We start from the raw sequence: 27,850 nt of genomic DNA, 5'->3' as shown, positions 1-27,850 counted from the left end.
TTTTGCTTATTTTTTGCTGATTTTTCTCCTAATCTGTCTCTTTTAAAATTGCTTTTGCTACTGCCAAAACTGCATAACTAAGTATGAAGGTGTTTTTTGCTTATTTTTTGCTAAGTTTTCTTCAAGTATCTCTCTTTCAAACTTGACTAAAAACTGATTTTCCAATAATTTTTCTTTTCTTTTTTTTCTAGACGTGCCAGGTTCGGTAAGTTTCTCCACCAAACCCATTCAAACAATCTTATTTCCCGTCTATTTTGATTATAGTAGCATTTTATACCATTTCACTTAGCAGCGTAGTTTACATTGATAGTTATTTCCTCCCTTAGGTCAATGGAAAACAATGGCACATGACTTGTCTAAGATGCTGCATCTGCACATCTCCCCTTGAACGTCACACATCGTGTTTTGTACGATCTGGTAGAGTGTATTGTCGACAGGATTATGAAAGGTAATTTGTCAACATGTTAATCATTACCCTGCTTGCTTAATCTATAGTCTAATCTATAGTTAATCCACATAATTTTTCTGCTTATTTCCAATTTAGGAAGGGCTGATTTCAATGCAAGATATCACAAAGAGAAATCTTAGTTTGGATTTAAGTTTAATTAATTTCGAATTTTAATTTTATTTAATTTGTTTTTATTTAATCTTAATTGAATGTAACATTTGGTTTTATTTCTTAAGTTTTAATTTTAACTAGTAATATTTAAATTTTAAGATTAGTGTCCTTGCAAGGTCTAACTGAAAAGTTCCCATTTTAGTTAGGTAGGTAGGTAACTTTATTCAAAAACAATACTATAAACTTTCACTCATCAGCTGAAAAAAGGCCAAAATGGCCTGTAAGCATAACTGACATCTAATACGATCCATTTCTTTAAAATATTTCACTTTTTATCAAAAAATAAATAAGTAAGATAAATAAACTACAAAAAAGAAAACAAAACAAAAAACTGATGATTACTTTAACAAGATGGGGGGGGGGGAGAGACCTTTCTCTCGGTCTAGAATACTCAGCATTACTAATTGTTCAGAAGATGGGCCTTGAAGCGACGTTTCAGCTGAGGTAGACTTTCTAATTCCATAACTTACTGTGGGAATGGGTTCCTGACAGTCGGTCCCATATATCTGATGACATAAGCCGACCGGAAAGTATTTCGAAACTCATTAACGAGATTATTTGAATTTCGCGTGTCATAATCATGATAAGAAGAACCTAAGTTAAAAAATTTAGTAAAAATACCAGGTCCTAAATTATGTGATACTGCTTTACTAAAATACCAATCTGCATGTCTCTAATTTTTTCAACATTTAAAATATCAAACTTCTTATATATAGATACAGTACTAGCGCTTCCACGATCAAAATTTCCTGAAATTCTATTTGTCTTATTCTGTTGAACTTGAACTCTCCTATAATTAGACTGAAAGTTGCTAGCCCAAGTGACATTAAAAATTTCAAAGAAAGCACATTTTTTAGACGCCGCAGCAATCTAACTTCTCTTGACACTTTGCAGGAAACTAGGTCACTGTGCGCCTTTCCAACTCAGTTTGAAGTGAAGAAGGAACCCGAGATAACGCGTTTCTCGGACTTGTTTCAAAGAAACACCATTGTACTTAATATCTGAAGGTAATTCCTGGTGCTTACCAGTCCTCCTAAAAACCATGTAATTGGTTTTCGAAGCATTCACAACAAGTTTGCGAAGTGTAACAAACGTATTAAGTCCCTTTAAAGCACTGTTTGCTCGGTATATTAAGTCCGACAATGATTTGACAATTACAGCTATAGCAGTGTTGTCGGCAAAAGACGTTAAATAACCAGGGATAAAAAAATCTCGTACTATCTACATAAATTAAAATAAAAGAGGACCCAGGACAGAACCTTGTGGCACTCCGTAATTCTGTGGGTAAACCTATGAAACTTTATTATTTATTGCAACTTCTATACTTCTTCCTCGCAAATACGACTCAAACAAACGCAAACTCTTATTTCAAAGACACTATTTTTTCATATAGCTTTGAAATGAGGGGTAGTATTGATATAGGTCTCCAGTTTGATAGGTCACTTAGAGTCCCAGACTTTGGAAGCGGGATGACTTCGGCCATTTTCAGCGAATGGGGAAATTGACCCTCTGCCATTGACAGATTTATTAAAAATACTAGTACTGGAAGAATATTCGGAAGCACTGATTTTAGAGTTGATTGGTTGAGGCCATCGGTCCCAGCACTGTTTGATTTTATTGAAGAAACAATCTTCTTTAGTTTTACAGAATCGCAGGGTTCTAATTTAATTTCAAAATCTTGACCTCTTAGGTCTTCAAAAGTAGATTCTTCTGCCAGCAACTCACTGCTGCTTCACTCCGAATTTTTTCATACATCTTCTACTGACTAACCCAACCAGTAGGCTACTGCAGCATCATAGACAGTAGAAAAAAATGCTATTAGCAGCTGATTCAGGAATGGTAATTGTCGTTTCGATTAATCTTAATAGTAATATGCTATCTTAAAAAAATCTACGGAAATTTGAAAAGATGGAAACTCCTTGAAAACGACATCGAACGAAAAGAAAAACTACACCATTATAATAGCCATTGTCAAAAACTCTATCTAGGAAGCTTTGACTCCCTCCCACCTTGAACAACCTAAAATCCCTTTTTTGCATAGGTAGCATTATTGTTTCCTCTTTTGCTTTCTTCTGCTTTTTGTCTTTCTCGCTACCAGAGTACTGGAACATAACAGATAACTTTTTAAAGGGCTTATTTAAAAGCTAATGTTATATCTGACCGCTTATTACAAATTCGGCCTAATAACGCCGTCATTAAGTGCCACATGGCACTTAAAAATAACTATGTGTGCGATTATCGGAATGAAAAGGCCGGGGATAAGAAAAGGGTACTTCTATAATCTCCACGGTTGAAAGCCCCTACCATGAGGTTTAGAGTCCTCTCTATGTCCCCCTCCAACCACCCTTTAATTTTTTTCTTAAATCATCTGCTGACTAGCAGAACTAGAAGGCTACTGCAACATGAAAGAAAGGCGTTTAATGTCTCATTTAAAAGATAGTTTTTATTTGACAGGGTTTGTACAGATTTGTTTTGATGGGTAGCAATGATGTGTCCTAAATCTGATTAAGAGTTCATTTGAAAGCTAATTCTTATATTTTACCGTTCTTTTATGTATTAGATTCGATAAAGCCATCATAAAGTGCCATTTGAAATCCTAAGTACGCAATTTGAGCGACATTTCTGGAATCGGAAGGCTAGGCTGAACACATGGACATCATAGAGAGCTAATTACGGGTTTATTTATAAAATAATTTCTATATTAATTACTTTTTATAATATTGATTTAATAAGGCAATCATAAAGTGCAGTTGGAGTTGTTTTTCCATTTTTAAAATGGAAATAACAAAAAGGGTCTTGTCCAATGAAACAACTCCGCGGACAAATTTGCTCCGGAACCCCCCCCCCCCCCCCCACCGGCATCCCTGACAATGAACAACTTATTCAATCTTAAAACAAGCAGAACTTCACACGTAAAAGTGGCCCCAACCCCCTAGTAAGTTCCATAAATCATGGGGTGACTAGCAGAAGTAGCAGTCTAATACAGGATCACAGAAGAATGTATTGGCTATATAGAGATTTATTTTATAAAGGTTTATTGGGTTATCTTAAAGCTTTTTATCATGTTAATGTGCTTTCTGTAAGTCCGTCTCGAACATTCCATCATAAAGTGCCACATACCGCCGAAAATGGTAGTTTTTGGTGGAGTTCCTGGAGTAGAAAGGCTGGGAAGCATGAAAAGGGTACCGTACAAATCTATCTGGTCGAAAGCCAATAACCAGGGGTTGACCCCCCCCGCTTTATACTGTTACTCCTCTCAGCCTCTTTAGTGCTGCGGAAATTATCCTCTTCAGAATGGGTGCGTAGTGCTAAGGATTGCGTTTATCAGTCAGCATTTATATGAAGTAATTTAATTATTTAGTTTAATTAGTAATATTAATAATAAAAATAATCAATGACCTCTTGAACACAAGCAAAAATTGCTATTGGTTTTTTTATGTTGTTTTTTTTTTGTCAAGAATTTATGAAGCCAAATGTGCGAGGTGCTGCAGAAAATTATTCTCTTACACTGGGTGCGTAATGCCAAGGATCGGGTCTATCACTTAGTCTGTCTATGAATTAATTTAATTGTTATTATTTAATTCATAATAATAAAAGAAAACTCTTTATCACAAGTAAAAATGCAATTTAATTTTTATTTTTTTTAAAGAACTTATGAAGCCAAATGTGCAAGGTGCTGCCGAAAATTATCCTCTTCAGACTGGGTACGTCGTGCCAAGGAACGGGTCTATCACTTAGCATGTTTTGCTTGTGATGCCTGCCGACGTCAACTAAGCACTGGTGAGGAGTTTGCATTACATGAGGACAAAGTTTTGTGTAAAGTGCATTATTTGGACGGATTGGACACAGGCTCAGCGTCATCTGATGGTACGTGAAAATTCGTTTTTTTTTTCTTTTTTGTAGTTTGAAAGTATGAGGACTTATTCTACACTTAGAGCTAGGCGACGTGAAGTCAGTAGAATCCACTTAAAAGTTCTGGTATTATTAGTTCTAGTGGAGCTTTGAATAAACTAACACTGAAGCAGTGAAGTAAATTCTGAAGACTACTTATTCACCCAGGATATCAAAATATTTAACATCTTGGGCAAGAACATGGAAGGATTAAGACTTTCAGAAAGTCTGGGGAGGGCTAGAGGGATGAAATTTAATTTAGTTTATTAGAAATTTTCCTGTTTTACGAGTAGGGATTTCTAGTCCTTATAGCTCTTATAGAATTGTGATGATAAAGTTGTAAGAGATGAAGATGATTAGAGATTTTTAGTATCAGCTTAGAATTTGTCGCCAGTTCTATATATATATATATATATATATATATATATATATATATATATATATATATACATATATATATATATATATATATATATATATATATATATATATATATATATATATATATATATATATATATATATATATATATATATATATATATATGTAGTTATACATTGGGGAGGGGGTTGAGAATCCAATTTATTTGTTTTAATTCTCGGTGACAGTCATTTTTAAGTCAGACGCACCACATTAGAAACTCTTTCTAAAAATCGAACTTTTTCCTGCTTTTTGGCTTTGACTTTTCTAATTTCTTAAAATAAAGTTTAATAATGGGAGCTCAGGTTGAATTTCCGGAACTTGAGAAATCATTTCTTCCCTCTTGGTATGACATGTAAATTCTTTTGTAATTTAAATTCTTCTGATATAATCACGACTTGTTTTCTACTTTGTAGTCTTAGTAGCTTTCCAGTATAATCATTGTTATAGGTAGTTTATGATTAAAATAAAACTAAAAAACTAAAAATAAATTAAAGAGAAGTAATAGTCTCTTTGTTTTGAAAGAAAAAAGATCTGATTTTTTCTGTACACTGGTATGCTGGACCCAGTCTACACATTTAACCTTTTTGCCACCCTGTTGAAATTTTCTGCTTCCCAAGGATTTTAGGTCATTTTCGTCGTCTCATTCTGGCCTAATCCGGATGGGCTCCAGAATACAGTCATCATTAATGTTGATTAATAATTTATTATTATTTTGCTTTAAGACACAAGAAAAATATGCAATTTTTATTACTGCAAATAAAGAACGTACAATGTTAAGCGGGTATCACACGTAATTTTTTATCCTAAGCAGTTAAGTTATCGTACATTAAATACGGTATAACCTTTTTCTAGACAAGTTCTTTTAGAGGTGGATAATGTAAATATCCATAAAACCATCATAATCGTCGTCAAAAATCATCAGAATCATAACCAAACTATTTAAAATTCAAAATATTGAATCTGGAAGAAGACCCAAGTTCTAATTAAGCATGTATAGGGAGAGTTTATTAGTAAATTTTAATAACAATCTATATATTCAATAATGTAGCCTTAGACTTCAAGACTTTTTCTTACCATCTTGCAGATTCTTTAATAGAGCACAGGATGGTGGGTGGAGAACGACGAACTTAGTCCACGTAGGGCGACCAATATGGTCCATAAGGTTCAAGGTCATTTTGAAATCGTAACTCCTAAGTATTGCTATTTTGGATGCAAGGCAGCTCAGTCTCATATTTGAACCAACATAAGCGTTGAATTTTTCAAATAGTTTTCAATGGGCTTGAGGATTAGATAGCATAAAAGCATGTTTTTTTACAAATGCTAATTTCGACTAGATGTTTAAATATTAATTTTGTCTGTTATTAAGCTATAAATACACTGTCATATTCAGATGAAAGGTGAATAAACAATTTACTCTTACTACTGTCTTCAAGTCCTCTATATTTTGCACTGGTTTCAGATCGAATAAGAGCTTTGCATTTCATAGTATTACTTAACTTCGATAATAGGTTTGTGTGGTATTTTTCTTATATTGAGTAAGTATATGTGCGTGTAGGCAGAAGGTGGAATATCTAGAAGAAATAGCTTTATTGAATAGCCTGAATTGCTCCTGAGATGTTATTTATATATGAAAACGTAATGTTATTTGAAAGTTTTCCAGGTAATTACATAGTAGAGTAAACAATCACTTTCCGAACAACCCTACATAGAGTAGCCAACTATTTCCGAACAAATTTCAGTTTAACATTTAAGAAAAAAGGCGAATGAAGGCAGGAGAAACTTTCAGGATTTCTGCTGATTTCAGCTGATATGATATGATTACGATGATTTTGAGCAGGATATATTTCAGCTGATGTCTAAAAGTTTTCGGCCACAGGTTTTATATACACTCTAACTAATTTTTTGGGTTTGATATTTTTTTTGCTGATTTTTCAACAAATTTTGGTCCATAGTACCAAATAAAGTCAATTTAAAACATAAAACTCTGGCAGATAGTCTAGAATCATACTTGGCTCATCAGCTCCCCCTGCCCTTCCCTAATGAGTCAAATACGAGTTCTAAAAACAGTCACTTGACGTGGGTGCCTGAATGGGTGCCTGAAGTTAAGCAAGTACGTATACCTCGTTATGCACATAACCAGTCTTAATTGTAGATTTTGGGATCTCTCTGCGCATTGCTGGGTGATCGATTATGCTTCAGTATTATTTCATTATGCTGCACCTTTTTCATCCCGTCTAAAAAAAAAAAAAATACTGCATAAGATGGATTCCATGTCCCTACAGTAGCTTACTGTAGGTTATTTTAATATGGTAAAACCTAACCTTAAAACTTTTAAGTTTGATTTGATGTGATAAAAATTCAGAATAAAATTAGACGGATATGTGAAATCGTATGTACAATAGTTTATGAGCATACCGAATGACAAGCATTAAAAATAGGGGAAAACTCACGCAGATTCTCTGTTTTTGAGGACCAGGGAAGAATATTTTGTCTTGCTCCTCTAATTTCGACTTTAAAGACCTTAACTCCCAACCCCAAAGAAATTCCTGAAATTTTCAGCAAGGCACTAATGCTTTTTGATTTTTTTTATGGGCAAATATTGAACAAATTACAGTATTTTATTTGATAATTTGAATGAGAACTCTTCAAAGATTCAGGAAAATTTGGGATTTCAAGGAGGTGTCTGGGTTCTCCCTCCAAACGTTCTTAGTTTTAAATTCATCCACCATATGTTTGACAAAACAAGATAGACTTGTCAAATATAAGGCTACGTATAAAAAACGTCATCATTTTACTCACAAATGAAGGAAAGATACTCACTTGGCTTCAGGAACCAGTTGTATAACGTCGTGCGGTTGTTTTAAGAACTGAAGATTATCAGTTTGCTAGGAGCTATGAACACTTTCTAATTATTTAGTTAAAGATATCCACCTTTTTTTTATTTTACCCAAAACGATTTATAGCCTAGTCGTATATTTTTATGGTATCAGTTATTTGGTTTTCGCCTTGAATGTTATATCTCGTGGTAATTTTGACAAATTACTGAAATCGCACCATGTCTGAAAAGGCTATCGATAATATGTTGCTTGTTTGGTAGATAAAAATTTTACAGATAACAAAAGATTCTTTCTAATTGAATATTTGACCTCTTAATTTTTAACTTTGAAAATTACTTTCTTCTTCAGAAATTCCAATCTCCTAGTGTTTGTTTTCCCCCCAAAACTGTCATCTTTGTGGAAGTGGTATATCCAGCAGAAAGACGAACGGAGGAGGGATTCGGGGTCCATATGCCGTATGTGAATTTTTGAGGATTTCATGGAACTTATAATTCAAATTATCAATTAAGGTTTTTTACTATCCCCCCCCCATTCCTGCCTTCATACTTGACCCAAAAAGATCTCACTAGTTTTCTGTATGACGAAATTGTTGACACCTGTCTTCCTAGTGCACCAATTTTGGCCAGTAACCACGATCATTATCATACAAACGCGCGTGTATGCTAGAATTGGTTTTGGAGCTGTGGAGGGAGCATTTCCGATAAAAACGCTATGAAAGAAGTTACTTGCGCGGAAAATATAAGGAATTGTACTGAAAATTATTAATGCCTTGAAATGTCTTATTTTCTTGTAAAAATCATTCCAATAATCTGGTAAGACCATGTTTTGATCTCCAAGTGTATCAGTCAAGACCATACCCAGTGTGGGGGTTAGAAGTGTCAATCCCCCTTCCGAAACGTTTGTCACGTTCGTAAAAACGTAACAAAATGAATGTAAACAAATTTTTTATGCTTTTTTTAAAGTTTTTTGTAACTCTCCTGCCGAAAAAAAAATCCTGGATATGTTCATGGTATCAGTCATCAGAATGTTTAAATACACCATTCCACCGCTTCCTTGAAAAATCTGACATGTAATTTACAGCATTGAGCTCTAGAAGAATTGTTGAATTTCTAATCACTTTCATAATAGCTTGTTCATCTTTAGCTACATTTTTATATTTCAGAAGCCCCCACTTCGTATCGCGATTTACACCCCCCTTCGACGATGTGTATTATCTGACACTAAACTGGATGCTTAGGTGAACCAAAATAGATATGTGTTCTGGGAATCGTATCTTTAGACCGTGATCTTTCTTTTGAAATCTCGAAACGTCTCCTTAAATTTATTAAACTGTATTTTAAGTACGTATTGAATCCCATCTTTCCCCCAAAAAATCCAGAATAATTTTTACGCGCCTGGGCTAAAGCATTCACGAAGTGACTTGTCTTTGTTATTTTGAAGTAAATGCAAGGGTCCATCCAGGATTTCGGTTCGGTAACAAATTAAAAAAAATTGCATACAAAATTTGTTAACATGCATTTTTGTCATATTTTTACGAATTGGGCAAAAGTTTCAGGGGGTCTAAACCCGTAGCTTCCCCCTCCTCCTACCCGGGGTATGGCCTTCAGTAATTGTATATCACTAAACTATTGTTGAGCTGAAAAATTTCTTTATCAGTTTCTTTGCCAGAATGTACCGCGGTTCGTGTGAATCTCCTCTGAGCCTGTGGGTAGGAAAAAGTCTCATACCCCACTGTGTTCATACAAATTATTACTCTTTTCACGGTAGGGGCAGAAGCGGGTAGGAGGATTTAGCGCGTTGAAACCTGCTGAGAAGCAGAGTTTTTCAAGTTTGGAAGTCTTGTAAATTTAACATTTGGTTAATGTAAAATGTTTAAATTTGGTTTGTAAAAGTTCCGGTTTACCAATGAGTGAATAAAGTTTTTTCTTGAGTTATTACCTCATGTTTAATAACATGAGAATAGCGGAAATAAATTTGCCTTTTTGAAAGGATCACCTAAGTTTAACATTTTCCTCATCTAGATGGCCAGGCTTCATTTTACGGATTCAGGAAGACAGATTGCTGAAGATCTGGGTTTTTGGCCGTTCATCTGGGTCTAAATAAAAACAACTTGTCCTCGAATGGGGAGTTTAAAGGTAATAAGGAAGAAAAAAAGTAAATGTGAAAAGTGCTCCTTCCTGTCTACCTTTTTCAGACTCCTCCTGATCCCCGTTTGGAGCTAAACTGAGAGAATCGTGCCTCTGAATCCTATTACAAAATAAATAATCATAGCTTCTGACACCAGGACTTGAACCTCTGTTCCGAAAGACATAGGATTGCAAGTATAGGGTGCTAACCACTCCGCTAGTTTAGGACGGCTGCGGACAACAAGGAAGAAACCAAAAGAAATTTGAACTTGATGGGAGGTGGAGAGTGAAGATAGTGTAGTGGAGGATGAGCGTGCAATTTAGTTATGTGCATCGGGTTCTCTTTGGCCACAAAAATTATAAAGAATAATTTTAGGCTGTTGCAAATTAATATTTATTTAAGATTATGTTGATAAAGCAGTCTTTTCCTACGAAAATAATTTATTTTCTTTCTAAGAATAGCATTCAGGTTTATTTCAACACTTCTACCATTTTAACCACGACCATTGGACGATTGACGACCACAACCTATGACCATTGAACGAGGACCGTTTTAAAATGCATTGGTTTTCTTTGTTTCTTAGTTTTATTTTTAAATAATACTTTATTTCTAATTATTTTAAAAGTTTGTCTTTCTGATACCACCTGTCGGCAACACGGAGTAAACAATAACTTATAAAACAAAATCTGTTTGTCTTAGTTGAGGTCTCCTTAGCCGAGTATGTATGCCCAATAAGTTTAAGTTAAACGAAGAAACTGAAAATGAATTCAATTAAACAACTTTTTTTCATTTATATAAAATTGTAAGCTTAATTTGTCGGAATTGAGTATAAAAAAAAACTTACAAGACCAGGGTTTTTCTAACTAATTTTGTTTAGCTAAGTTTTATAGAACTAATTAAAAAAAATTCCACAAAAGAAGTTTTCTAAAGAAAGTAAAAGCTACACTAAACAAAAATTAAGCACAAATAAAGGCAAATAATTTTCCAAGCGACAAACTACCACAAATCACCATCAATAAATAAATGAAACCCAAAACGAAAAGAAATTACAATAAATAACCGAGTCAAACACAAAGGAGCAGGAACTAATGTGAGAAGGGCTATCCCTTCTAAAGACCAGAACATAATTTGGATTTTACAGGAAACAACCTTATTTTGCGTTGAATGTTTCTATTTCTTATAATGTAAAAAAATAAGAATGAAACAAAACACCATCATACCAAGGTTACTGAAAAAAAAACAAAAAAAAACAAGTGAATGTGGATTGACCGTTTAGTACATATAAACTGATATTCATTCCTGAAATTCTTAATAACTTTGGATTCATTAAAAAAACAAGTTTTTTTAACTAAAAGTAAGGAGTGACATTAAAAATTAAAACGAACAAAAATTATTCCTTATATGAAAGGGGTTGTCTCCTCCTCAACGCCTCGCTCTAAGTATATTAGGGAGTTCGCCCCCTAGTCAAAACCTCTCTCTTTACGCTAAAGTTTGAATTCTATTCCAATTCATTAAGAATTACCCCTTAATCATAAAGGCCGTTTAATTAGAATAAATAGCTCTTAAGAAAGTACTAAAATACCTTTGTGCAATGAGCAAGGTATTGACTAGGGGTCGAACCCCCCCATATATGTAATATTTTTTGTTCGTTTTAAGTTTTGGTGTTGATCCTTAGTTTCAGTTGTAAAAACTTGTTTTTCTTTTTTTTAAATTCTGATCGTTTTTAAGTAATACTGGGAAATCCTGCGTCCTTTCATAGCAATGTCCCTTCTCCCATGAAATCTTCCTCCACGAAACGATCCACCCACGTAAACCCCGACCCTCCAACTACCTGAACCCCCCCCTGAAAACGTCTGTATTCTTCCCAAGAACGAATATTATATCTAAACATTTTGGTGTAAACATTACTTAAAAAAGGCACTAGAACTTTTAATTTCTGTTTGAATGAGCCTTCCCGCGATATTCTAGGACCACTTTGTCGTTACGATCACCCCTGGAGAAAAAAAAACAAACAAACAAGAAAAAAAACAAAAAAACAAACAATTAAACACGCATCCGTGATCTTTCTTCTGGCAAAAAATATAAAATTTCACATTTTTGCAGATAGGAGCTTGAAACCTCTACAGTTGGGTTTTCTGATACGCTGAATCTGATGGTGTAATTTTCATTAAGGTTCTATGACTCTTAGGGGATGTTTCTCCCTTTTTTCGAAAATAAGGCAAATTTTCTCAGGCTCGTAACTTTTGAAGGGCAAGACTAAACTCGGTGAAACTTGTGTATTTGAAATCAGCATATAAATCTATTTTTTTATTTATCGATTGATATCAAATTCTGTTTTTTAGAGTTTCGGTTACTATTGAGCCGCTTCTTGCTTACAGTTCGTTACCACGAACGAACTGTTTGAAGAAGAGGAAATATTTCAAATGTATTCTGTTTTAAGCAAAGTGAAAGTTAAACTCTGGTCTTTAGAAGGCACAGGGAAAATTTTGCTTTTCCCTTACCTCCCCCGTGTAAAATTACTCTGGAACATTTCCATGGGAAAACTTTCTGTATTTTTCCCAATAAAAAATACTATCTGTGAACAATGGGGCAAATAATTTCAGCCCCTTTTCCCCAGGAACTGTGGAGGGTCACGTCAAGACTTAACTGCTGGACCTTTCAAATATGCTGAATCAAATGGTAATCTTAAAATTTTGATGAGGTGTCTTTAGAGAAAAAGTCGAAGGAGGGGAGCTAGGTGCCCTCCAATCTTTTTTGCCGCTTAAAAAGGACATTAGAACTTCTAATTCTGGTTTGAGTGAGCTCTCTTCCGAACTTCTAGGACCATTGGTTCGATATAGTCTTCTCTGGGATAAAAAACAACCACAAATAAACACGCATCCCTTATTTTTCTTCTGTTCAGGAAATATAAAATTCTACACTTTTTTAGATAAGAACTTGAAACCTCTACAGTTGGGTTCTCTGATATGCTGAATCGGACTGTTCGACCTAGATTAAAATCGTAACTTTTTTTTACCTCGAACTGTGCATTTGCTAAGCTCTATTTGTTATAAAAGAGTGAGATTTATAGTTTTGATTCAAGAACATTATGGGATGATGGTTATTGTGAAAGGTTTGTCTTCTTACAGTATCCCCGACTAGTTTTGAATACAAAATGACAACAACTGTAACCATTGAATTGTTATACACTGGTTTAAAAAGAAATAAAAATAGAGAAAAAATACGAGCAGTAATATCATCCGGTCTTCTTTTGAGTTAGTTTAGTTTGAGTTAGATTTTTGTGTAATATAAAAATATTTAGTAACCATACCGGCTTCATCATCCCTAGAATTATCAAATTCAATTGTAGATGACCCATTTTCATCTACGTCTGAGAACATGCAGTTCATCTGGGATGATCTTTTTGTTGGTTGGAAGCACGTTTCACATCCCTATTAATATCCTGCTACTGATCAAACCTAAGGCGTGAATCAGGCCTAACATTCAATGCGTATGTATAAATTGCAGGCCCTAGAGATGCAGTGAATCTCATCGGAATTTCTTCTTGATGTACCAAATTTGCTACATAAAACGGAGCTTCTTCATCTTCTTGTTTAATTATTTGGAGACGCTAATGCATGTTCTCCAAGCAATATTCTCCATCTGTAAAATTTGTTATTTGAAAAGGAACTTCTTCTTCTTCTTGTATAATTTTTGGAGGCGCTAATGCATATTCTCAATGCCATTTTTCCCATCTATCAAATTTGCTACTGAAAACGGAGCTTCTTCTTCTTGTTTCTTTAATTGTTTGGAGGCGCTAATGCACATTCTCCATGCAATATTCTTCATCTGCTAAATTTGTTATTTAGAAAGGAGCTTCTTCTTCTTCTTGTTTAATTATTTAGAGGCGCTAATACACATTTTCTATGCAATATTAAGACTTGAAACTTCCACTTCCTCTTTGTTGATTATTTGCTTCTGCTAATGCTTATTCTCAATGTGATTTCCGGCCCTCTTGCTCTTGGGATAGAAACCTGTGCCCTGTATTATCAAGCTTATAGTATTATTTATTTAAATGTATTATTTAAGTGTTATTTAAAAAAACGATCAGAAATTAAACAAAAGAAAAACAAATTTTTTCAACTGAAAGTAAGGAGCAAAATTAAAACTTAATACGATCAGAAATTAATACGTATATGAAGGGGACTGCCTCCTCCTCAATACCTTGCTCTTTACGCTAAAGTTTTTTAGTACTTTTGGAAAAAAGTTTAATATTGTTCCAATTAAACAACCCTTATGTTTCAGGAATCTTCCTTTCATAATTGGGACAGAATTCAAGCTTTAGCTTAAAGACCGAGGTGTTGAGGAGAATGCAACTCCTTCATATGCGTAATTATTTCTGTTCGTTTTAAGTTTTAATTTCGCTCTTTACTTTCAGTTGAAAAATCTTGTTTTTTTTATTTAATTCTTCATGTTTTTTTTATAATCCTAGGAAATCTAGTCCCACCTCCACGGAGAAATACCCTCCCCACGGATATATACTCTAGACAATTCAATCTCGGTGAAAATTTACCTAGGACAATTACCTTTAACAACTCCACGCGTAAAATTGAGACAGAAAAGAGAAAGCAAGAGATATAAAAAGAATTTTGTATAGGAGTTCTGGCAAATTTCCCCAGCGTATAATTTCCTCCGACAAGTTCACCTCCTGGAAACTTCCCTCCCCATGGAAAGTTCCCCCGTAAAAAAACAGCTGAAAATTCACCTCTCTACCCCAAAATGCTTCCCAATAACAAATACTATGCGTAAAAAATGGGCAATTTTTATATCTTAAAGACCTTTTTTCTGGGGTTGTGGGGAAGGGGGTCATGTTATATCCAAAGGTAATGTTATATCTCAAAATTTTAATCGGAGTACGTTAGGGAAAAAGGAGTGGAAGAGGGTGCCTTGTTGTCCTCTAATATTTTTGGTCACTTAAAAAGGGGAGTAGAATTGTTAATTTCCGTTTGAATGAGCCCTCTCAGAATATTCTAGGACCACTGGATCGATACCATCACCCCTGGGAAAGAAAACAAATAAACACGCATCCGTGATCTTTCTTCTGACACAAAATTCAAAACTCCCCATTTTTGCAGATAGAAAATTGAAACCTCGACAACAGGGTTCTCTGATACGTTGAATCTAATCGTGTGATTTTCTTTAAGATACTGTGACTTTTAGGGGGTGTTTCCCCCTTTTATTCGAAAATAAGGGAATTTTTTCAGGCTCGTTACCTTTTATGGGTAAGAATAAACTTAATGAAGCTTCTATTAAAATCAGCATAAAAACTGAATCTTTTGATATGTTGAAAATACCGACAAACTGTATACCTAGTTTTGGTAAGCGTCACAGCTGGAGGATCGAGTTGAAACATTTTTTTTGGGGGGGGGATGGGTTCAATTTATTGTTGAGGGTAACAAATTTTGTCTCAAGTCTTTAGGATCGAACATTGAGATTTTCTTGTTTTGTTTTGGGGAGGGCTTTTTGGGCTCAAACCGCCCTCTCATTTTTATTGGGAGAAAATGGTAAGTTTAACTCTCCTCTCTGTTCCTGTTTATTTGATAGTCGTTGATTTTTTTTGTCTTGTTATCGGACTTGGAAATAATATTATCGGACTTGGAAATAAGTGTTTTTTATGTCTTTCACCTGTGGGATTTTGCTGCGGGGTTAGGGACATTCAGAGTTGATGAAAATGCAACATATGTAATTTCAGATGGTGATGAATTGGGAGCCAACTCAAAGTCCAAACGGGTCCGAACTACTTTTACTGAAGAGCAGTTGGCTGTACTCCAAGCCAATTTCGTTCTTGATTCCAATCCAGATGGCCAAGACCTTGAAAGGATAGCAAATTTAACCGGATTATCAAAAAGAGTTACACAGGTAATCTCATTTTATGTCATTTTCCCTCTTCTATATTGTATTGCACTGTATACTACTGTATTGTGAATCGAGATTTTGTTGTCCCAACCCTCATGTAAGCTTGCTTTTTAATAAATTCATCCTTTTTAGTATTTACATAGAAACTAAATTCTAAACATAAGATATATGATATAGTTTTCAGGTTTTTATATATATATATATATATATATATATATATATATATATATATATATATATATATACTAAAAAAATTTTCGTATGGTGAGAGGTATATTTGCTAATATACACATGTATTTGCATTGTGCTTTGGATCATAAATTATGGTGTACAACATCGCTTATATTTCACGGAATGGAAAAGTAAAACTATATTTTTATTTTCTTCGCACGTAAAAAAAAAGTTGTTTTTTTCTAAAAAGACAATGACCGTAGCCATGCATATACACAGGGCCGATTATGGATGGTACCTTGGGACGATTCTGTCGATTAAACTCGTCTCCCTCCCCCCCTTGAAAGATCCCCAAGAGAAAATTTAAAGCAGTACTTCCTTGTTAACTAGTGCACACTCAAGAATTTAATTTAGGTTAATCATAATGAAAATACCAAAATATGATGAAAATATATTAGTTTAGTAAAAAAATTTTGGAAACTACATCACAAAATTATGGACGGGGGGCCGCTCAGAACTCATTATATTAAAAACCTAACCTACCCAAAGTACCATCTTTATATATTAAATATTTTACAAAAATATACCTGCAACGCAAATCTCTACGGAACCAAAGCTAATTGTCTGGTAGACAGAAGGTAAAAACCGGTAATTGTCTGATCTTTGCAATCAAAATCCTCGAGTGTGTTCTAGCTAATAAGGAAGTACTTTTAAACCTGAAACTTTAAATTTTTTTCCATGTCTAAGGTTCTGTCCGTCTAGGAAAACTTTATAGATACGTTGATGATTGTGGCTCGTTGTCCAGACTCATGGACATTGACTATATATTGGTTAGGTGGTATTGTCAAGGAATATGGATCAAATTACTGTTTAACAACCCTTCATTCTTTAAGTTCATGTGTGGGGTTTAATCTTTATACTTACCAAAGCGTCTCGTCTTCTTTTATTTGGGTATAACTTGTGTGTTTACTCCTCCTTTCTCCTGTAACAATTCTCTATACTGTAAATTGTTTACTCCCTCCCTCCCCTTATATTTATACTTAGTGCGTGTAACCCTGACTTTTTGGATAAATTTTCGTGTAGTCAGAATAATGATATTAAAAAATATTTAGGATGTTATGATAGTATTTCTTGATTTGAGTGGCTTCGTGTTTGAGGTAATTACACAAAAAAAACAGTTTTTTTTTAACTGAAAGTAAGGAGCGACATTAAAACTTAAAACGAACATAAATTAATCCGTATATGAACTGGGTTGTCCCCTCCGCAATCCCTCGCTCTTTACGCTAAAGCTTTTAATTGTTTTAAAAAGCAGAATTGTGGCAAAGAGTCAAACTTCAGCGTAAAGAGCGAGGGATTGCGGAGGGGACAACCCATTTCATATACAGAGTAATTTCTGTTCGCTTTAAGTTTTATTGTTGCTCCTTACTTTCAGTTAAAAAGACTAGTTTTTTTATGTAATTTCTGAACGTTTTTGAATTAATGCATGTTTGATTTTGGCTCTCCACACATTAATTATTAAAATGAAATTTGCATATTAATTCCTTTTTTGGCTAAATGGCTTTCTCTTAGTTTTGATCAGACAATTTTGAGAAATAAGGGATGGGGAAGGAGGCCTAGTTGCCATGCAATTTTTCGGTTACATAAAAGGCAACTATTAATTTTAATTTTTAACGAATTTTTTTATTAGTAAAAAATATACGTAACTTAAGAATTAACTTACGTAACAAACTTTTATGTTCTTTAATTTTTATTATGTATATAAGGGGGTTTTGTACCCTCGTTAATACCTCGTTCTTTACACTAAATCGTAAGTTTTGTCCCAATTCTTTAAGAATGACCCCTGAATCAGAAAGGCCGTAGAATAAATAGTTGAAATTACTAAAAATACTATAGCATAAAGAGCGAGGTATTTATCTCCTCCTAAATACCTCGCTCTTTATGCTAAAGTATTTTTAGAACCCCCGATATGCGTAATAATCTCTGTTCGTTTTAAGTTTCAATGCTACTCTTTACTTTCAATTGAAAAAACTTCCATGTTTATTTTTCCATTGTTTTTTTATAGTAATTTTAGAAAATTCTGCGCCCTTTTCATTGAATTTCTGTTCCCCCATGACATATTTCTCCTATGAAAGATCCTCCCACATAGCCCCCTCCCCTCAACCCCACCCCCAAAACCAAAAAAAAATCCCCTGAAAACGACTGTACACTTCCCAATAACCATTATTATATGTAAACACTGGTCGAAGTTTGCAACATGTAGCCCCTCCCCCAGGGACTCTGGGGGAGTAAGTCATTCCCAAAGACATAGTTATTATGGTTTTTGATTATGCGGAACAAAATGGTTATCTCAAGATTTTGATCTGTTGACTTTGGAGAAAAAATCAGCGTGGGAGGGGGCCTAGGTGCCCTCCAATTTTTTGGTCACTTAAAAAGGGCACTAGAACTTTTCATTTCTGTTAGAATGAGCCCTCTTGCGACATTCTAGGACCACTTGGTCGATACGATGACTCCTGGGAAAAAAAAACACAAACAAACAAATAAACACGCACACGTGATTTGTCTTCTGGCAAAAAATATGAAATTCCACATTTGTGTAGATAGGAGCTTGAAAATTTTGCTATAGGGTTCTCTGATACGCCGAATGCAATGGTGTGATTTTCGTTAAGATTATGTGACTTTTAGGGGGTGTTTTCCCCTATTTTCTAAATTAAGGCAACTTTTTTCAGACTTGTAACTTTTGATGACAAAGTACTATTCAGACTTGTAACTTTTGATGGATATTTTAGCAGTAAAATTCTGTTTTTTAGAGTTTGTTTACTATTGAGCCGGGTCGCTCCTTACCTGTTTGATAACATCAACATAAAAATGTGTCAATAAAAAAGTAAATACAACAGATGCAGTTGCAAACTAATATATATTTAACTAAATATTATTTATATAACCAAATTATTTTTATAACTGAATAAAAATTTAAAGTAAAATAAATGTAACAAAATCTTATAAACGACAAAAATAACTAAATAAGTTTTAACTATGACTATCTTTATGACCAATGTAACTTGCTTAGCTAAATAAAATATTGTATAGAACTTAAAATAATTTACAAAGCTAACCGTTGGATCTGCAAACTCAAAATTTGCAGATCCAACATTTGACATTTTTGACATTTTTACATTTGACATTTTTAACTAATTTTGCATTTAATTATTTCTTTAAAATTAACTGGTTTATTTTTTTTTATTGACAAAACTTTTTATTGTAATAATTTAGCTGTGATTTAATAACAATAATAACAACAATATAATTATACTAATAGTTTTTGATTATGCTAAAGAATTTTTATTGACTAATATTTAATGAATAAATATTTTGACTGATTGTTTTGGACTAATTGTACGATTTAGTCACGAATTATGATTGTTTTTCTTATAAATTCTTAATGTCCAAATGGTGATTTATAAGTGATTATTTCCAGGTATGGTTTCAAAATATGCGTGCCCGCCACAAAAAGCACCTCACAAACAAGCCACATTCTCGTCAAAGAGGAAGCAGCATTACCTCTGTGGTAGAACCTCCAACGTTAAGAATGGATCAACCTGATATGCACAGTCCTGGGTTCAATTCTCAAATTTATTATGATTCACATAATCAGCCCGCAACTCCAATGGAAACGACTCAAGGTTGGCTGGTTCATTTCTTTTTCGGTTTTACTTCTTCCTACTTTTGCCTTATTTTTTGTGTTTTGGCCCTGTCAAACTTTTTCCTCTATGTGAGTTGCCTACTCTGTTGACCAAGATAAATGATTAACACTCTAGAGTGAAAACGTAGCGGTGCCAAAGAATTGAAAAAACATTCCCCCCTCTTGTCAAGCACGTATGGATAATTTCAAGTAGAAAAATCCATAAGTCGGGGGAATTTTTTTTTTGGGGGGAGGCAGGTCATGAGTATCCTTCCTTCTTGAGTACGTCCCTGTTCCCCCTGGGATTAAAAAACACTTTCTTGTATCTTCGCAAAAAAAAGACATAAAAAGAATCATGAAGCTATGCATAAAATTATTCTGGGTGGCTGGGATGTAGGGGTAAGAACTAAAAAGGCGGAGTATTATTTATACACCCTATGACCTCCACAGCAAAACTCTTCCTCAACCTTGAAAACACCTTATCCACCGAATTAAGACGCTTCATGTAGTAATTGGCTTCGGGGGAGGAAGAGGGCTATGTCAGGTTGTTAAGTTTGTAAAATATTTGTAACAAAATGAAATATATAATTGTGATGAGGCTTGAGGAAGGAGACATCCTTAGCCATGTTTAATTTAGAGGTTTTAGACTTAATAACTGATTTATTACTTGTTTGATTTCTTTAAAGATTTTTATGTTATTGTATTACAAATCTTATATTATTATAAAACCTTTGCAAAATTTGAGAAAAATATTGCTGTAAAAAAAATTTCAAAGCTATTATGTTTTTTGTCTCGTTGTTTTGCTTTGTAATAACCATGATCGCATCGTGCTACGGTTAATTCAGATTCATTAGATGGTCAAAATATTTGGCCAGGGATGCACAACACATGGTCTGCTAAGCATACTTGCCCTGTGGTGAATCCAGAAGATAAAAATTGCGATAAATCTGAAATTGATGTTCGTTTTTTCTTCACTTTAAACGTTTGCGATCATATGAAAAAGACACCATCATAAATTAGGCTATTCTTTCAATGGGAATAAGCTCACATAATGATGAAGTGTAAGTAATAACTGAGACATTGCCTGATGTTAAAAAACTTTTTATGAAGAAATAAAAAAAATTGCTGTCATAAGCCCTGATTTGCTAATGCTTTTTAACAGGGTTGTCGCCCGTTGAAACAAAAAATTAGATTTTAGTGATTCTTTGGTCGATCTAGTGATTTTCTTCAATAATCTAGTGATTTATGTACTGATTTAGTGATTTTTCTGAGGCAATATGAAAAATCGCTTGAAATAGTGATAAAATCATTAGTGATGGCAACTTTGCTTCTTAATAACTTTTATTTTCTTGCTCTATAAAATTCCAACTTTTTACTTCCCTTCTGTACTTTTTATGCTCTCTCTACCCTCTATTTTTATTATCTTGTCTTAACCTCCTTCCCCATTTCCATCGTCCATTAAAATTGGAACTCAGTTTGTCTTTCTTTGTTTCTAGTTCGTCGTTATTTTTTTTTTCTCTATTTCACTGCGGACAACTACTGGTCACAGAGTAAATATTTTCTTTATATTTTATTTTAATTACACAAAAAAACTATTTTTTTTTTAACTGAAGGTAAGGAGCGACATTAAAACTTAAAACGAACAGAAATTACTCCGTGTATGAAAGGGGCTGTTCCCTTCTCAACGCCCCGCTCTTTACGCTAAAGTTTGACTTTTTCTCTCAATTCTACTTTATTAAACAGTAAAAAACTTTAGCGTAAAGAGCGGGGCGTTGAGAAGAGAATAAACAAATTATAGTTATAAGCCTTGATTTGCTAAGGCTTTTTAACAGGGTTGTCACCCGTCGAGACAAAAACATTAGATTTTAGTGATTCTTTGGTCGATCTAGTGATTTTCTTCAATAATCTAGTGATTTATGTGCTGATTTAGTTATTTTTGTAGATAATATGAAAAATCGCTCGATGTGCGTGATTTATGTGCTGATTTAGTTATTTTTGTAGATAATATGAAAAATCGCTTGAAATTGTGATAAAATCATTTGTGATGGCAACTTTGCTTCTTAATAACTTTTATTTTCTTGTTCTATAAAATTCCAACTTTTTACTTCCCTTCTGTTCTTTTTATCCTCTCTCAACCCTCTATTTTATTATCTTGTCTTAACCTCCTTCCCCATTTCCATCGTCCATTAAAATTTGAACTCAGTTTGTCTTTCCTTGTTTCTAGTTCGTCGTTATTTTTCTCTCTATTTCACTGCGGACAACTACTGGGCACAGAGCCAAAATTTTCGCTTATATTTTATTTTAATTACTTTTTCGGGAAAAAGTTGCCATTTCCCTTAAGTTCTTGCTATTCAAGTATGTCGAGCGGAAGGTTAATTCACCCTGTTTGGAATAAAAACAGCATCTGGGTTGTATAAAAGCACGAAAAATATCAGCAATGTTTCAAATATGTTTTTTTTTTAAGGGGGAGGGGGTGTTTAAGGGTATTTTGTTTGTTTTTCGCTATAGTTTTTTTTTATGTAGGAACAAATTTGCCAACAACAGAATATTTTTCGATGATTTGAAGGTTAGAAGCTGATAATAAGAGAAAATGTACAAAACAAAATAATAATGAAACAAAAACGAGCCCCTGTAAAAACACAGAAACAATGTAATTATTCTATCCGAGACCCAAAAATTTCCACTCAGCCATCCTCAGTGCAAAGAAAAAAAAATGAAAATAAGTTGAAGTCGACGAAATGAAGCAGAGGAGTAAACTTCAAAAACAACATAAAGAACTACTCTCGTGTAATAACTGTAAAAAAGGTCACCGAAGAAGAACTTGGCCTGCCGATTATCCTGTTTTTTGTTTGTTTGTATTCTTATGCTGATATACAGGCACGTATGAAGAGCCCTTCTTCTATCCCCTGTCTATACCTAATATCCGGGATTTTAAGATACCACGTACCCAAAGGGGCCAGGGCCCCAAATTATGTGAGTGGCCCATTCTTTATTGATTCATTTTAGTAGAAAATAGGTCAAAAATTAAATTTCAGGGCTTATGTACAACTAAATCCGAAGTAATCCACCACCTATCTATCCATCATTTATAATCCACCGACTATTACAAATATTTATACTATCAAATATTACTATATCAAGAGATTACAATTTAGCGATAGAACCAACGAATGTTCAAGATGTCCACAGGGACGCTATCAAGGGTTTGTGAAGGAATTTCTGGATTGGATTTCGTTGTGTTAATTGGAAATAAACTTTGCTGTTCACAAGCATGTATGAGGGATTTTCTTGGAGGGGGGAATATTTGTCAAAGTGGTAAATTATTTTAAAAAATACTGGAAAGAATTTGGGAAAATTGGACAGGAGAATGTTTGAACTGAAACGCGAACGTGAAAAGTGAACGCAACAACGGACAGCAGAATCTGTCCCTCTTCCTGCGTAAATGTTTCACTGTACTGGAATAGGATGGTTGGTTTTGAAGAAAAAAATTGTCAGTGTTTGTTAAATTGTTATTTCTAGGCTAAATTAAACCGAAGAAACATAGAAATAAATAATATCTTGAATCGAAAACTTTTCTTTCTTTTTACTTGCTTATAAATTTACAGAGCAACAATAAATACGACAACGATAAAAAGACAGGACTATTTGACATCCCTTTTTAACATTAAAAAACAGTTTTTTCAACTGGAGGTAAGGAGCTACATTAAAAAAAAACATCTTATTCTATTTAAACAGCCTTGTGATTCAGAAGCCGCTGAGAATTAAAGAATCGGGACAAAAAGCCAAACTTTAGCATCAAGAGAAAAATGTTTAGGAGGCGGCCACCCCCTCGTATACGGAATAATCTCTGTTCATTTTTAAGTTTTAATCTTTTTGATAATTTAAAAAGGACAATAGAACTTCTGATTTTGGTTAGAACATGCGCTCTTCTGGTATTCTAGGACCATTGGTTAATACGATCATCCCGGGTGAAAACAAACAAACAAAAAGACTAATAAACTCGCATCCGTGATCTTTGTTCTACGCTGAACCTGATGGTGCGATTTTTATTAAAATTGCTTGACTTTTGGGGTGTTTCCCATTTTTAAAAATCAAGAAAAATTTTTCAGGCTCTTAGTTTTTGATAGGTTACAGTAAACTTAATGCAATAAATATATTTGGAATCAACACAAAAAGCCAATTCTTTTGATATATCTAAAGCCAATTCTTTTTAGAGTTTCGGTTAATATTGATCCGAGTCGCTTTCTACTTACAGTTCGCTAACTGTTTGATACGCTTAAAAAAATATTGCGATTGACGTCATAAAAATAAATCAGTAAAGTTAAAGCCCACTTTCATCACTTAATCTTTTTTTTCTCTCTTTGGTTAAACTAAGCAGGCATAGAGAGAGCAAGGTAGGGATAAAAGAACATTGGGATAGGGAGAGCCAATTAAAAAATAACATAAAAAGTACGAAGGAAATAGCAAATCTAGAATCCTGTTGTTGAAAATTTGTGGACATTTTGAGATATTGTGGGAAGCACATCCTGTTACTCCCTTTTTTTGGGCACGTACCTTTGTATTAGTATTTTTGTTCGTAGACTGTGTTTTATGAAATCCTTATTGTATCAACAAGAGAAAAATGGACACGATGAAAATTCTTATACCGATTAATTAGATTTCTTGGCATTTAATTTCAAATTGTCCCAGAGAAGGGTACTAATTATCTTTCTTGTACCATGGTCTTCTTCGGACCTTACATTACGGGATACAAATTGAGATGCCAGGCCGCAGTGCAATGCTGAAAAGTGCAATCATTGTCTATTCTTTACTATTTTCTTCTTCATGTTTGAATTACTGGCCATTAATCGAGATGGCCAGTTTGTCTGTTTTCTTCCATTGTTTTTTTTTTTCAAACCTTATATTACTTGCCACTAGGTTAGATATCCTGGTCACAAGCATGCCCACATGCTATAGTGCTTTAACAAGGACACCTGTTATCTTTGCTGTAACATTGTCTTATTCAAATTTTATGTCACTGGCTTAAATGGAAATACCCCAACCTATAACATTGACACTGGCCACACTGCTTTTCCATGGGTACTGCTTTTCCATTATCTGTGTCGAATCTTTATGTCTTCTTCAAGTTTTACATTACTGGCCTCGGATTGAGACGCCGATTCTATTAAGCCTGCCCACTGGCTGCAGTGTACTGACAAGGGCACTAACTGTTTGTTCTGCGCCGTTGTCTTCTTCAAATTTTGCATTGCTGGCCATAAATTGAGACATGACTAATAATCACTCTATTATTTTTTTAAACGTCACAGTAGCCTACTGGTCACAAGCCGAGATAGCCGCTATCAACTTGGGCTTTCCTCCTTTGTCCTATACATCCGTGTTAAAAAGTGTGCTTGAACTCTATTGGTTTATTTTTGTGCCATATTTTCACATAATAGTTTTTATTTCTGAAAAGAAAAATAATGGACATTTTTTCTGGAACTTTATTATTTTCTGGAAAAAAGCCTGTTTAAAAATGGCTAACATACTAAAGGTTAACTAATGCACTTGGATTAATGAAACATCTAGATCAATCCTGGCTCAGTCTGCAGTCTGTTTCTAGCTTTGTTTTCTGGTTCTTGAGCTAAAAATCCGTTCAGCACATGCGCTCAAGTGCGGCAAATCACACAAATTAAGCATAAAACCAAACTGCTCTTTCAACAATATTCTTTGATTTTGTGTTACTTTTTTTGCGGATGACCTTAAAACAGAAGCATCCTCTAAATATTTTTCTCTATGTTGCTGTTTTTTCAGGCTTCTCAGGTAGCAAGGGCGTTGACCTCAGCTTTTTGCAATCCAACCGCAAAAAGATGAGCTGGAGCTATCTCAACTTTGAACGGATCGCTTGCACAAGTTATCTTCTTGTTTAATATAACGCTTGAAAAGCAAATTCTCCGAAATTTTGTAGATCTGTGTTGATCCTGTAGGTCCTGAAACTCTTTGTTAAGTATACTGATCTTGTGTAGGACAAGCGAACGCTCATTGAAATATTACCTACGAATGCAAGGTCTTTTGAAGTCCTTCCTTTTAGTCTTCGATCCTAAGCTGAGTCACCTTCTATGTGGCTTGTGAAGAATAAAAGCAGCGGGTTCCACTGCTCCAACAGTCGATACTGCTAGGGGAATTCATCGCGTTCTTGTCGCTGCAGCAACGTATTGTTTCTCATCTGACGAAATCTTGATATGCTTTTAGCTTGTTCTGGCTCTTTGGACTGTTGGCCACATACCCTACAACATCACGTGTAAAAACTTCAATTCCTTTTTAGTGACTTTTTAATAGACTTATCAGTTGTAGCTCGTTCTGGCTCTTTGGATTGTTCGTCACATACCCTACAACACGTATAAAAATGTCAATTCCTTTTAGTGACTTTTTAATAGACTTATCAGTTGTAGCTCTTTCTGGCTCTTTGGGTTGTTCGTCACATACCCTACAACATCACGTATAAAATGTCAATTTCTTTTTAGTGACTTTCTAATAGACTTATCAGTTGTAGGTCTTTCTGGCTCTTTGATTGTTCGTCACATACCCTACAACATCACGTATAAAAATGTCAATTTCTTTTAGTGACTTTTTAATAGACTTATCAGTTGTAGCTCGTTCTGGCTCTTTGGATTGTTCATCACATACCCTACAATATCACGTATAAAAATGTCAATTCTTTTTAGTGACTTTTTAATAGACTTATCAGTTGTAGCTCGTTCTGGCTCTTTGGATTGTTCGTCACATACCCTACAGCATCACGTATAAAAATGTCAATTCCTTTTAGTGACTTTTTAATAGACTTATCAGTCGTTCTGGCTCTTTGGATTGTTCTTCACATACCCTACAACATTACGTATAAAAATGTCAATTCCTTTTTGTGACTTTTTAGTAGACTTATCAGTTGTAGCTTGTTCTGGCTCTTTAAACTGTTTGCCACATACGTAAAAAACATCACGTAAGATTCGTACAGAAACTAGAATATTCACTGAATATACGTTTGGGATTTTACCTCTAATTTCCTTTAAAATCTTGACTATATAGTTAAGAAAAACGAATATAAGTAACAAATAAAATGTAAAAGAAATGAATAGAAAAAATGAGTTCTAAAATCAAAGAAAAACAGAAATAAAATGTAAAAGAACCATTAAACTTTAGTGTAAAGAGGCATTTTTTTAATATATATATATATTTTTTTTAATTTTATTTTATGCTTTCTTTTAGTATCTGATGAGATGCTCCTGATGACACGGACGGCGATGTCGTGATCAGATCACGGGAAACATAAATTATTTGTGTTGTTTACATGAGATAAATCAGCTTCAGGCTAATCAAATTTGTTTTTCACGATAATGTGTCATTGTCACAAAATATTGTTGTGATCCCAATCATGAGTGACTATTTAATGAATGTGTTAAGATTTTCATCAATTTGTTTACATTGAATCTATATTAAATCAGTATTACCTGCTTTTACCAGTATTAATAATTTTAATCGGTATTATTGAGTATTAATCAGTAAATAAGCTATGTTTTTATTGGAATACACGTTATCATTGTTGTTATTTGCCTAATTGTCAATAAGCATTTCAGTAATACGTAGCCGGGTAAGTATTTGTTGTTATGTCTTGTGGGTTGCATCCGGGGAAGTTAGGGGTAGTGGGGTAAGGGATACTCTAACGCACTGTATGAAATCGACTTGCTGGTTTTTCATCAATTTGTTTACATTGAATCAACTCATATTTTGGCGACGTTAGATTATTGAAAAATTGATAGGTAGGTAGGTAGGTTTATATAGGTAGATAGATAGAAGTATAGTTTATATAGGTAGATAGAAGCAAAGAATCTTCAACTATTCTCATTTACAGCGGGTCTACTCTTAAAGAAAGTTTAACCAATGCGGAATTTTGTTATGGTTTGCCAATTAGTAGGGAACAGGGGGGTAACTGCCCTCCCTAGATTTTTAAAATACATTTTTTGGGTATTGTCATCAACAAATAGAAAACAAATCTGCAAAAAAGCCCCCTTTAATCTTAAAAAATGTTTTGTTTCTTTTAAAAACATCAAGGATAAAAATTCCCCTCTTTCTGATTTTTTACAAATACCGTTTTCGTGTCTTCATTTAAAAGAAATATCCCTCCCCAGGTTTTTTTAAAATTTTTTTGTGTTCCCCATTTTATAACAATCGAAATAA

The 27,850-nt window shown here is 34.0% G+C and overlaps 1 protein-coding gene across 1 annotated transcript in view; it reads left to right on the top strand.

The window, feature by feature from the left end:
* Window positions 1-27,221, top strand: part of LOC136041586 (LIM/homeobox protein Awh-like) — a 91,442-nt gene extending 64,221 nt beyond the window's left edge. Inside the window, exons 5-9 of the mRNA XM_065726282.1 lie at window positions 327-448; window positions 4,269-4,486; window positions 15,629-15,795; window positions 19,439-19,643; window positions 26,882-27,221. Of these exons, the coding sequence (XP_065582354.1) occupies window positions 327-448; window positions 4,269-4,486; window positions 15,629-15,795; window positions 19,439-19,643; window positions 26,882-26,925 (756 nt within the window). The 3' untranslated portion in view covers window positions 26,926-27,221. The remainder of the gene's footprint in view (window positions 1-326; window positions 449-4,268; window positions 4,487-15,628; window positions 15,796-19,438; window positions 19,644-26,881) is intronic.
* Window positions 27,222-27,850: the final 629 nt, after the last annotated feature.

The sequence above is a fragment of the Artemia franciscana genome, unplaced genomic scaffold (assembly GCF_032884065.1).
Source record: "Artemia franciscana unplaced genomic scaffold, ASM3288406v1 PGA_scaffold_30, whole genome shotgun sequence".
Classification (NCBI taxonomy): Eukaryota; Metazoa; Arthropoda; class Branchiopoda; order Anostraca; family Artemiidae; genus Artemia; species Artemia franciscana.
This window is presented reverse-complemented; position numbering and strand designations above follow the sequence as displayed.